General features: G+C 39.5%; 1 protein-coding gene across 1 annotated transcript in view; it reads left to right on the top strand.

Annotated features, from left to right (window-relative positions):
- ANO2 (anoctamin 2) overlaps positions 1-13,298 on the top strand; it is a 518,536-nt gene that overhangs the window by 413,924 nt on the left and 91,314 nt on the right. The window contains exons 16-18 of the mRNA XM_043967816.1: positions 1,229-1,340; positions 7,237-7,294; positions 7,785-7,885. Coding sequence (XP_043823751.1) covers positions 1,229-1,340; positions 7,237-7,294; positions 7,785-7,885 — 271 coding nt within the window. The remainder of the gene's footprint in view (positions 1-1,228; positions 1,341-7,236; positions 7,295-7,784; positions 7,886-13,298) is intronic.

Raw genomic sequence — 13,298 nt, 5'->3', positions numbered from 1 at the left:
AAACACCTAATTGTTATCTCTTCAGCCAAATGCTTCTCCTTTGATTTCCTGGCTGGGAGGGGGAGATTGAGTGTATATGCCTTCCTAATATACGTTGCTACCCTTTTGCCTATCCTACTTCAATATAGTCATTCAAGAAGTATTCTGGTAATAGGCTTCATCCTACCAAATCTTAACAATACGTGTGAGATAAAATTTGTCCCTTTGGGTAAAACTCTCTAGTTTATGTTGTTTGTTACTTATTTTTGGTCTGGTTGTTTTCAGTTGTATCTGACTCTCTTTGACCCTTTTTGGAGTTTTCTTGACAAAGATACTGGAGTGATTTGCCATTTCCTTCTCTAGCTCACTTTACAGGTGAGAAAACTGAGGCAGAGTTAAGTGATTTGCCCAGGGTCACACAGCCAAAAAGTGTCTGAGGCCAGATTTTAACTCAGGGAGATGAGTCTTCCTAACTCTCAGTACTCTATGCACTCTACCACTTAGCTACCCCAATAACTTTTTATGTTACTCATATTTCATACATTTCCCCCTCCACTTCATTTTTGTGAGGGGCTATTTTTTCATAATTTTTCACCATCCTCCTCAGTAAGATATTACAAACAAGTTTACACTCTAAACCAGTGTTGCCCTTAGCTATTGAATCCACTCACTTGGTAAGATGATTAAGAGTTTGCTAGATGGGACAGTTTTTAAACGCTTGATCCCCCTCATTGTTGTGATTGATTTATATCAATTAACCTTCCTTAGTAAATCAACAAGTGCTTATTATGTGCTGATAACTAGTCATTTTCTTTTCTTTGTTTTTCTTTTATCCATTCCCTATTTTTCAGCATGAACAGGTTATTTCAGTCAGGTTTGAGCACAACATTTGTTAACATAATTTTTAGTATTTCTTTTCATTTGTATATAAATACAAACACCCACATACATATATATGTATGTATGTATATATACACACACACATATATATGCATAGACACACAAACATATATACATATATTCCCTCAAAAGAATCTCTTGAGCTATATCGTGACCCCATGCTACAGATGAGGAAACAGGCTTAAATAGGTAAAGTTTTTTGAGCTAGGATTCAAACTGAGCTCCCCAGTCTGACTTTAGCCTTCTTCCCTCTGTATCTTGCTGTCTTATGGGTTTGAGAGAGAAAGAGAGAGGAAATGGGTATCCCTTTGGTCTTACCACCCCATTCATGTTTGTTCTTTTCTTACAGAGGTACCGAAAACAGAACAGACCTTCGAGGAGCGACTCATCCTCAAAGCTTTCCTGCTGAAGTTCGTCAATGCCTATTCCCCAATTTTCTACGTGGCCTTTTTCAAAGGGAGGTAGGCATTGTAGGGTGAAGAGAAATGTTTTTCCAGTATTTTCCAATGTGGTCCACCTTACTTCTCCACCAGACTGTACATCCACCTCTTTAGGAGTGGAGACAGCCCATCTTCCTACCATTCTGTCTTCCTCATCATACGAAGTTGTATTGAAATGGCTGCTTGATTTCTCTGGGGCAGAGACAGTAAGGTGTGGTGAATCTTTACCACTTAAATTTCTTTCCTGCTTTTTTCTTTTTTCTTTTTTTTAAGGCGATGAGGGTTAAGTGACTTGTCCAGGGTCACACAACTAGTAAGTGTCAAGTGTCTGAGGCCAAATTTGAACTCAGGTCCTTCTGAATCCAGGGCCAGTGCTTTATCCACTGCACTACCTAGCTGCCTACCACTTAAATTTCTTAACCTTTGAAGTGGGAATAGTCATATCTGAACTGCCCAGATTCAAGTAAGACAATGTTCTCTTTGTTTCTGTAGAGGGCACCAACATTCTCCCCATCAGCCAGCCTTGAAACTGAAGAATCACCCTTGACTTTTTTTCTCTCTCACCTCCAACACCCAATCAGTTGACAAATATGACAAATAGTGTCAGTTCCACTTAAAGGAAGCATAATGGAAAGTATGGATTTTTAAGTCAGGAAAGACCTGGGTTTAACTCCTGCCTCTGATTTGTCCTGGACGGTGACCATGGAAAAGTTACTGAATCTCTGTTTCAATTTTCCCTTTTAATTTTTTTCTTTTTAAAATAACAAATATTTTTATTAGCCTATCATTACCACTACCCTGACAATTAAATAGGTTTTTAAAAAAAATTTTCATTATATAGCCACATAGTCCGGCACAACAAGTTCTCCCCCTTTTTTGTTATTATTCAATTGTTTCATGTCTGACTCTTTGTGAAACAATCTGGGGTTTTCTTAGCAAAAATACTGGAATGGTTTACCTTCTCCTACTTCAACTCATTTTACAGATGAAGAAACTGAGATAAATAGAGCTCAGGGACTTGCCCAGGGTTATATAGGTAGTAAGCACCTGAGGCCAGATTTGAGCTTGGGCCTTTCTGACTCCAGGCTTAGTGCTTTATCCAATGTGCCATCTAGTTTTATGGCCAAAAATCTATTTCTGCATTTTATCATCTCTCTGTCAGTAAGGTGAGTGTTTCCTATTCACTGATTTGGATGCAAACTTTTAATTGTATTTCTCAGAATTCTAAAGTCTTTCAAAGTTGTTTACTTTCATGTTATCATTGTTAAACATTGTCTGTTTCCTCATTTCTTATGTCATAATAATATTTCCATTAAACTCAAAAAAACACAATTCATTTAACCATTCCTCACCAGGAGGAAAGCCCCTTAAGTGTCCAATTTTGGGCTACCACAAAAAGAATTGCTCTAAATATTCTCGTGCATTATAGATCCTTTTTCTCTTCCTTTGATTTCCTTGGGGGTATAGACCAAGTAGTAGGATAGCTGGGTATACACACAAATTTGTGCAAATTGTTACCTTTATAGGCAAAATGGCACTAATGTACCTATTTTCCCCACTGCTCTTCCAGTAAGATTCTTTATTTGTAAAAAAAGGATGGTCCTCATAATGGATCAAATTAGATAATGTATAGAAAGTGCTTTGATAGTTACAAACATCAAAGAGCTATAAAAATGTCAGCTGTTTTTATTATTCTACTCTAACAAGAATTATCCTTTTCATTCTTTAATGCAACCTCTGTAGTTTAATCCTGTTTGTTTTCTTGTTTCGATGGTTATAATGTTCTCCTAATGGATGTTCTGCCTTTCCTCCCTGCCTTCTTGAGCTAATCCTTCACACAGTTGTCTGAGTTGTCTTCTTAATGCACTTTCCTGATCACTTCATTTGTACACTTGAAAACTTTCATTCTGCATTGTCTGGTGAATCAAGTATAAATTGCTGATCCTGACATTCATGGCCCTCTTCAATCTGGCTGAAACCTGCTTTTGCACCATTATCTATCTCATATTGCTCCCCTTCATCTATTCTAAGTTCCAGTCAAACTGAACTACTCTCCATCCCATATTTTCAGTTGGCCCTCTCCTCTATCTATACATTTGCTTATTCTAATGTTCAGATATCTTTGCATTGCTTTGTGATTCACTGACAGCCTGAAATCAAATTTCACTTCCTAGGGCCTCTATCCTCTGCTGCCCCCAGATGTCAACACAAAGAAGGCTGCCTGGATGAGGAATATTAATCTGTTTGACAAACATTTACTTAATAACTGTGTTGGGGTTCTGCTACATTAACAGATGAGACTTCTCTTATTCCCCAATTGGTCCCAAGTGATCTGGTTTTTGCACCATTTTCTTCTGTTGGGACTCAGTTTCTGTGAGGAGACTGGGATGTGTGCGTGTGTGTGTGTGTGTGTGTGTGTGTGTGTGTGTGTGTGTGTGTGTGTGTGTATGTGTATATGAGAGAGAGAGAGAGAGATTGAGATAGAGAGAGAGAGAGAGAGAAATAGACAGTCTAAATCAAGATTCAGGTAGGAAGCTGAAAATCAGGCCCCAATTAAAGGCAGGATGTCACAAAGGCAACAAAGTTAGGAGGCCAGACAAGTCATTGTGAATGGAGCTTGAGACCAAAATGTCTACATTCCATCCGACATTGATGCAAAGCAAAGAAAACACCAACTCAGTCCTTTTGTATCCTGGCCATGCTTTCTCTCTCTCTGCCCAGCTTTTCTTCCAAAAACTTAAGATCATGTTCAGAAAAGTGAATAAAACCTTCCTCATCCAGCTTTTGTATTACATAGAAGGAAGATACTATAAGAAATAAGGAACTGCAGTTTTTCATTCTGATTCTAGGAATTTCTAGGTTGAACTTCAGATACTTCCCCTACCTTTTTTCCCCCTCAGAAATTGATTTTTCCAGCCAAGAGTGATAGTATTTTCATGGTTCACTTTAGTAACTAAGGGAAGAAGAGGCACAAGCAGGGCAGACCATGGGAGAATTCAAAGGGCTCACTACCTTGACTAGGAATATCAACCTAGGGTTGTCCCACAAAGGCAGCTTAGGTGCTAAGGTGAGGGAAAGAACCTAAATAAAGAGGATCCACAAAGCTTATTGGTTAACATAGTTAAGGAGGGATGGAATAAATGCTGCTTTTCATGAAAACTGAGCCTGAACATTATTAACTCTCTCCTTCCTTTAATTGCTTTGAATTTACTTGCTTGTGTATTCTATTCCCAGCCCAGTACAGTAAGTTTGATTTGATTGGATTGGATCTCTTTTTATTTTGTTTTTGCATCCGTAGTCCCAAGCATGGAGCCTTGCATAGAATAGGCACAGAATAAATATTTGGTGGCTTCAGTGATTCAAACAAGAGTCAAAATGTTGAGGAAGCTGCAGAGGTAGGGGTGGTAGTCTGGGAATGAATACATACTAGTTTTATGTATTAATGAAATAAAATAATCCTGGAGAGATGATAGAATCACCTAAACTCAAAGTTGAAAAAGACCTTAGATTAATCAGTCAACAAACATTTATGGAGCACCTAGGTGTTGTTGTAGATAGGAGTTTTGGAGTCAGAAAGACTCGAGTTCAATTCCTCCCTTAGACACATTGATTCTGGGCAAGTCACATAATCTTTCAAGGCTTCAGTTTCTTCATCTCTAAAGTGAGAATAAGCAGCTAGGTGGCATAGTGGATAGAGTGCTGGGCCTGGAGTCAGATGGACCCGAGTTCAAATCTGTCCTCAGACACTTACTGTTTGACCCTGGGCAAGTCACTTAACTCTGTCTTAGTTTCCTCATCTGTCAAATGAGCTGAAGAAGGTAATACCAAACAACTCTAGTATCTTTATCAAGAAAATCCCCAAAGGGCTCATGAAGAGTTAAACATGACTAATTGACTAAAGAACAACAACAGCAAAAATGAGAGTAATAATAGCACCTACTTCACATGGTGGTTGTGAGAATCAAATGAGATAATATGTAAAGTTCTTTGCAAATCTTAAAGCCCTCTCTCTCTCTCTCTCTCTCTCTCTCTCTCTCTCTTTATATATATATATATATATATATATATATATATATATATATATATATATATATATATATATATATAAATGTTAGTTGTTATTGCTATTAAGCACCTCCAGTGTGTCTAGGACTGTTAGGCACTGAGTATGTGGGAATATCTAAGGGAGACAGACCTACCCTTCAGATTCTACTAGGGAGAATAGTACAGGTATTATACAGTACAGGATTTATACAAAACAATACATGGTAGGGGGCAGTTAGGTGACACAGTGGATAAAGCACTGGCCCTGGATTCAGGAGGACCTGAATTCAAACCTGGCCTCAGACACTTGACATTTCCTAGCTATGTGACCTTTGTCAAGTCACTTAACCCTCATTGCCCCACCAAAAACAAAACAAAACAAAACAATATATGGTGATTTGTGGGCGAGGGGCTAACCAGTGGGAAAATCAGGAAAGGCTTCTTTAAGCATGTAGCAACTAGGCATAGCCTTTATAGGGAGCTGTGGTTGTAAGAAGTCATAATAAAGAAGGAGAATCTCCCAGGCATGGGACGTGGCTTGTGCCAAAACATGGAAATGGGAGATGAGAGGTAGAATATTGATTATAATCACATGCATCATTCAGTCATTCTGTGGTGTCTAACTCTTTGTGATCCCATGAACCACAGCCTCCCAGTACTGTCCATGGAGTTTTCTTGGCAAAGATACTAGAGTGGTTTTTGCCATTTTATTCTCCAAGGGATTAAGGCAAACAAAGATTAAGTGATTTGCTCAGAGTCATATTGAACTGAGGTCTTCCTAACTCCAGACCCAGCACTCTATCTACTGAACTACCTAAATGCCTCATAGCATGCATAGGGGAGAGTAATGTGCTATCATCCTGGAATGCTATGCTGGAACCAAATTGTAAAACTCTTTAATTCCAAATAGAGGAATTTGAATTCTATACTAAGAGCAATGGAGAGTTGCTGAAGCATATTAAGAAGTTATATGACCATACTTGTGCTTGAAAGTTATGTTAACTCTTTGTCACATACCCTTACCTGTGATGTTTGTACCCCTACCTTCAAATTTTCATGTACTTGATACCTTCGGAAGGAATTGAGATATAAGGGCTTTAAGGGCCAAATTTTACATGGGGAGAGTTAATTGGGCAGCTTCCCATATGTTCCTCCCATGACCACCACTCCAGTTCAGGTCCTTATCACCTCTCACTTGAAAGGTTGAACTCTTGGTTTGCCTCCATTCTCCCTTCTTTCCATACAATCACCAGAATAATCCTTCTAAAGCTATCTGTCTATGCCACTTTCTTGTTCAAGAAGTTGTAATGGCTCCCTATTGTTTCCAGCATACTACACATCATCAGTTACCACCCCCACCCATCTCTCCTCCCCCATTCGGGTACTCCAAGCTGATCTGCTTGCTGGTCTTAGAGAGTTCATAGGATATAGAGTTGGAAGGGATCTCATAGATCATCAAATCTACCCGTTCACTTTATAGCTCAGGAACCCAAGAACAGGAAAGTTCTCTTGGAAAGTGACTTGCCAAAGGTGGCAAGGTTTGAATTCATGACCTCTGACTCCAGAGCCAGTATTTTTCTTATTATGCTTCACCCTAAGGTCATGCATCTTGTAAGTAGAGGAACCAGTAGCAGAGCCAGTACTCAAGCCCAAGTCTTTCAACCCTCAAGTCTTGTGCTTTCAGCACCACACCAAAGCTTCCTGGCCCCCAGATTAATCTACTTATTATTGAGATTGGTCTATACTTACCCTCTTCTACCCATGGATATTTAAACTGACATTGGAGGGAGGTCATTTCACATATGAATCATACCTTATAATAATATGGTTATCCTCTCCCTTCCCTAACTATTCCTTTGCTTCTTAATTTCAGGTTTGTTGGGAGGCCTGGGAGTTATGTTTATGTGTTTGATGGTTACCGAATGGAAGAGGCAAGTGTCATTACTCTGACGTTCCATATAGATAGAAAGGTAGATAGATAGGTGATAGATAGATAGATAGAAAGAAAGAAAGAATATTTTATCAAGTACTTAATATGTGCCAGGTATGCTCAGCGCTAGGAATATAAATTAAAACCAAAAGATAGTCCCTGTTTTCAAAGAGTTTACATTCTAAAAGGGGAATATAAAGCATAAAGGGAAGCTGGGAAGGGGTGGGTGGGGGGAGTGTGGATTAAGGTATGGGACCCTTACTGGGATATGGCTAGAGAGTTCCAGAAGGGGCTGTGAAAGCCTAGAGCAAATCCTGTCCAGATCCAGGGTGGAGTCCTAGCTTATTTGGGCAGGGAGTGGAGACCATGGCCCTAGTGGAGTGCACACAGAATGCATGGAGATATCCAGGGAATGCAGGACCTCCTCATCCCTCTGAAGTTATGTTTCTATACCTCCTATTCCATAAACCTTCCTTTGTATCCCCTCACAGTGCGCTCCAGGGGGCTGCCTCATGGAGCTCTGCATTCAACTCAGCATCATCATGTTGGGGAAGCAACTCATCCAGAACAACATCTTTGAGATTGGTGTCCCGTAAGTATCAACCCTTTCAGCTCATGTCTTTCCAACATCTTTGTGGGGTGAGATGACCACCCACAGAATAAGCTGAACAGATTCCCTTTCATAATATTTACTGATTGCCTACTATATGCAGAGACTAATAGGGGAGATACAGAGATTAAATGAGACATGGTCCCTGCCCTCAGAAAACTTAAAATGGTGAAGAACCAAGAAAATTATTCTGGATGGGAGAGGCTGAATAAGACATATAAATAATTAGTAAACAATGTAGGACCTGGCAAGAGATTAAGAGGGACAGAAAGTGCTCTGTTAAATCAGAAAAACCAAAGTAATTGTTTCTAACTTGGGTAGGGTAAAGATCAGGGAATATTATAGAGGAAGTGGCATTTGATCTGGGTCTTAACAGGTGGGCAAAAAGCATCATTATATTTATAGCATTAAGAGCACTGGAATTAGAGTCCATAGACCTGGGATCCAGTCCTTGGTTGGACACTTCTTGGTTGTTAAATGACTCTGGGCAAGTCATTTAACTCTCTGACTCTATTTTCTCATTTATAAAATGGGACTAATGCACAGACTACCAAATTCACAGAGTCATTGGTAAGACCCTTAAATTGTTAAATAAATGTGATCTGTTATTCTTTTAGTTTGAATTACACCAGGCAGTGATAAGGTAAGAAGGAGAGCATTTCACACTCCTGAGCAAAGATACAAAAGTGGAAAAGTGCAGGATGTATTTACTGGGACAGTGAATAATCCAGTATGCATTATTGTTGTATAAAGTCTGTGGTATAAAGTAGAATGTGATATGAAGCTACACAAGCAGATTTTGAAAGTCCTTGAATGCCTGGCTAACTCATTTTTACCAGGAAGCATTGAAGGTTTAAGGACAAGGCACTGACATGACCAGATTTGTGCATAAGGAAGATTAATTATCAAGATGCTGGAGCACTAGGGAATTTTCAGGACCTCTTCAAGCTGTCGCTGCTCCTTCCTTTCTTTTAAAAGAATGTGGAGGTTAATCCACACAGTCACAGGAGAAGTATCCTTAGCTCCCTGAGGGAGTTCTACTCTCTCCCCAGCCCTACCTTCCTGTGTTCTGGATTACCAGGTCAACAAAATTCGTAATAGACTTGGGATATTTGTAAATTGTAGAATGGTGGAGGTACCAAGAAACAATAGAGCAAAAAGTGTTATTCAAACCAACAAGCATTTTAAGTGCCTACTAAATGCACAGCATTATGTTAGGCATTGAGTAAACAAAGACAAATGAGTAGGAGGTGAGAAAATGAAGGCAATGAGCTCGCATGGCTTTTTCTAGGAATTTTTAAAGGGCTAAGATAATAGAATAGGAAGTTGTGATGAGAGAAAGAAATTTCAGTTCTGGACCTTAGACACAGAATAGTTATGGGTGATGGTGATAACTAAGGTATGACTTCTCTTGGTTGGATTGAGGTAGAAAGAAGGTCAGTCAATCAACAGTTGCCAACTTTGTGCCAGGCACTGTGTTAAGTGCTTTTTTGTTGTTCAGTCATTCAGTTGTGTCTGACTCTTCAATGACTTTTTGGACCATAGGATTCAAGGTCCTTCTATCCTCCACTATCTCTCAAAATCTGTCTAAGTTCATGTTTCCCAATACCAGGGGCTTTTCCAATGCCTCAGCTCTTCCCCAGTACTATCCTGGACATTAGGATTAATGAGAAAGGCAAAAACCAGCCCTTGCTCTCAAGGAGTTTAAATCTAATAGAAGAAATAGCATGTAAACCACTATGTACAAATCAGATATATACAGGATAAATTGGGGATAATCAACAGAGACAAACTAGTATTAAGGGGATGTCAGACTTGAAGGCTTTTAGGGAAGACAGAAGGCAGTCATGAAGAGGGAGAGAATTCCAGGCAAGAAAAGTGTCCTGAGTTGGAAGATAGATGTGTCAAAGACAAAATTCGTTATTTGTCCCGCCAAATCCTTCCACCTTGTTACCTCTTTTGTAACTGTAGAGGGTAACACCATCCCCTTGCTCCTTAACACTCATAACCTTGGTGTCATCCTTGATTCCTCATTCTCTCTCTCTCTCTCTCTCTCTCTCTCTCTCTCTCTCTCTCTCTCTCTCTCTCTCTCTCTCTCTCTCTCTCTCTGTCATACCCCCCCCAATATTCAATCTGTTGTCAAAGTCTATCAATATCAGCCTTGCAATATTTCTTTACAACATCCCCTTCTCTCCTCTTACACTACCACCACCCTGGTGTGTGCCCTCATCACCTCTTGCCTGCACTATTACAATACCCTCTTGGTGGGCCTGCCTGTCTCAAGTTTCTCCCCACTCCAATCAGTCTGGGGCTATACAAAAATGGGTTGGACTTCCTTAAAAAGTAGTGGGCTTCTCTTTATTTGGAGATCTTTAAGTAAAAAGATTATTACTTGTTAGGTATCCTGTGGTGGGATTCTTTTCTAATTGGGGCTTAGTGTCATTTTCTTCTGAGTTTCCCTCTAACTCTGATTCTGTGAATCTGTGAAAATATATTGCCCTTTCATTTATACTCTGTTTTCCTCATATTTTATACTGTGATTGTCCAAAACCCTTCCTAACTCAACTGTTCCACTGGCATTTGGCCTTATCTCATTTTTGCCTCCTCTTGGTGTCTCTTCTGATTGCCCTCTCACCCATCTAGCTTTGGCATTCCTATATCTTCTTCCCAACTGTTCTGTCTTGATTTTACCTGAGTTTGGTCCTATGACCTCAATTTCAACTCTCTTTCCAATTCTGACTTTCAATTTTTTTTCCTTTCCTTCTGCCTACAATATTTTTAGAAAAGGGAATATCCCTGACAGGAAAAATCAACCCTGATTGGTGAATAATTAACAAGGGGGTATACTTGGTAATAAGGAGGTGAGCTACAAGTCTTCAGCTCCTGTTGAGAACAAGTCTTGAGCATGAGACTCAGCTGCCTCCAGCAATCTGGACAAAGAAATTAATCTCAGACTGTTCTGGTTTTTTCCTTGAGCTGGGTTACCCTAAAATCCACTGGAGGAGTACAGGGACATGGGCTTAATGCTTTAGGGCTGGAATGTATCTAGATTAGATTCTGTTTATACTCTAAACAAAAGTAGGGTCTTCTAGTTAGGTTAGGACAATTTCATCTCTCATCCTTGTTCTTTAGAGAGTGACTGGTCCCTGAAAAAAGAATTTTAAAAGCCTTAATCCTAATTTAATAATAGGCTGTTAATATAACAGAAAATAATAATTTGTCTCATGTAGAAAGAGCTGTAGCTGGCAATTCCAGCATCTGGAGCAAGATTATAGGGACATGAGACAAACCTAGAGACACAAAACCCCACGTTGGAAGAGACTCCGAGCTTTTTCTGTGATCAGAAATGCTATAAAAGATGTGAGTAGCATGGTATAACTGAGCTCTCAGAGGGTTCCAAACCCTGCTCCACCACACATACTTGGTTACCTTTAATCAATCCCATAACTTCTCTGTATATTGAGGACATTGATGTAGATGACCTCTAAGGTTCATTCCAACTCTACACCTATAATCTTATGATGTTAGGATAGTTTACTAAATCAGATGTAGTTATATCAATAGAGAGGGTGACCTTTTCCCCCACAAATCTGGCCAAATCCCTATGCCAAAGTTCACAACTGATATCAGACCTCCATGATGCCTTAAAGGAGGTAGGGGTTAAAGGAAGAAATAGGCAAGGAAGGCATAGCAATAGAAGGAGGGAGGGAGGAAGATGACTTCTAGAAACATACCACATCAACAGGACCCTGGGGGTAGGGGGGAGAGGAGATAGATGGCCTGACTCGATAGGGGGGCATTTGCTTATTTGTAACAGACAGCTAGGTGGTGCAGTGGATAGAATATTGGGTCTGGAGTTTGAGCCTGAGTTCAAATCTGGCTTCAGATACTTACTAGCTGTATGACTCTGAAGAAATCACTTAACCTCTTTTGGCTTCAGTTTCGTCGTTTGTAAAATGGTAATAATAATAACACCTACCTCCCAGGGTTGATGTGATAATATTTGTAAAGCACAGTGCCTGGCACATAGTAAATCTACATAAATATTTTCTGTTCTGTGTCAGAGCTATATTTGCCATATGCTAGTTCTTTCTTATGACCTAGTAGCTGCTGCTAGTTATTGAACATTCTGCTACCTACTAGTGGGATATGACAGTAGAATCATGGCCAGTCTACCACAGAGAGGGTGTAGAAGTAAAATCATGGAATGTTAAAACTAGAAGTCACCTAAGAGGTCATGTATGCCAACTTCCTTACTTTACAAATGAGAAAACTAAGCCCCAGATGGGTTGTGAGTTGCCCAAGGTCACACGGCTATTGTGGCAGACCTACAATTCAAATTTCAATCTAGTGCTCTTTCCATAAGCATATCTTTCTAGATTTTACCCAAATATATACCTTAACCACATCTAAAAGAGTATGTATATTTAATGTACCCTAGTCAGTGTTTACTTATAGCCTACTGAAATGGGTAAGGCTAGAGAATATATGTCATAGCTCTGAGAAGGTACAAATAAGATTCATGGAGCCATCAAATTTCAGAGCTGGAAAGCATCTGATTATCTTTAGGGATAATCTAGTATTTCCTCATTATAAAAATGAAAATTGAGGCATGGGGTGGCACAGTGGATAGAGTACTGGGCCTGGAGTCAGGAAAATCTGAGTCAAATCTGGCTTCAGACACTTACTAGCTGTGTCACTTAACCCTTTTTGCCTCAGTTTCCTCATCTGTAAAATGAGCTGGAGAAGGAAATGGCAAACCACTCCAGTTTCTCTGCCAAGAAAATTCCAAATGGTGTCACGAAGTATCAGACATGATGGAAAACAACCGAACAACAACAACAAAAACTGAGTCCCACAGAGATGAAATGATTTCTTCACATCACAGAGATAGTAAGAGTTGAACCTTGAACCTAGGTCCCAGTCCATCACTCTTTCTCCTGAACCTTATTCTCTTAAGATCTTGAGTTTATCTAATACAAGACGCTTTTGCAGAGAGGAAATCTAGCACCAGAGAGCCAGTTATAATGATAATCATAGCTCATTTTATTTAATCCTTTATGTTTATGAACTACTTCCATCACAACAATAATACAAATATTATTCCTACTTGATTGGTAAGAATCCTAAAATTCTGAGAATCCAGGATCCAAGATGGTGGGATTTGCACCCTAGGCATCTGACAGCCAATTCAGCATTCTTTATGCAGGATACAATAAAAACTCGGTTTAAGAAAGCCAAAAAGTCAATAAAGGCATGTCATTGGCAAAGGCTAATAGCAAAAGATCAGGGTACCATTCAATGAATATTATAGTTCTTGTTGCATGTTGCCCCAAGAGACATAAAAGTGGCACTCTTCTTATATGAGCTTAGCCTTGATTTCCCCTGAGACTTG

The sequence above is a fragment of the Dromiciops gliroides genome, chromosome 5 (assembly GCF_019393635.1).
Source record: "Dromiciops gliroides isolate mDroGli1 chromosome 5, mDroGli1.pri, whole genome shotgun sequence".
NCBI lineage: Eukaryota > Metazoa > Chordata > Mammalia > Microbiotheria > Microbiotheriidae > Dromiciops > Dromiciops gliroides.
This window is presented reverse-complemented; position numbering and strand designations above follow the sequence as displayed.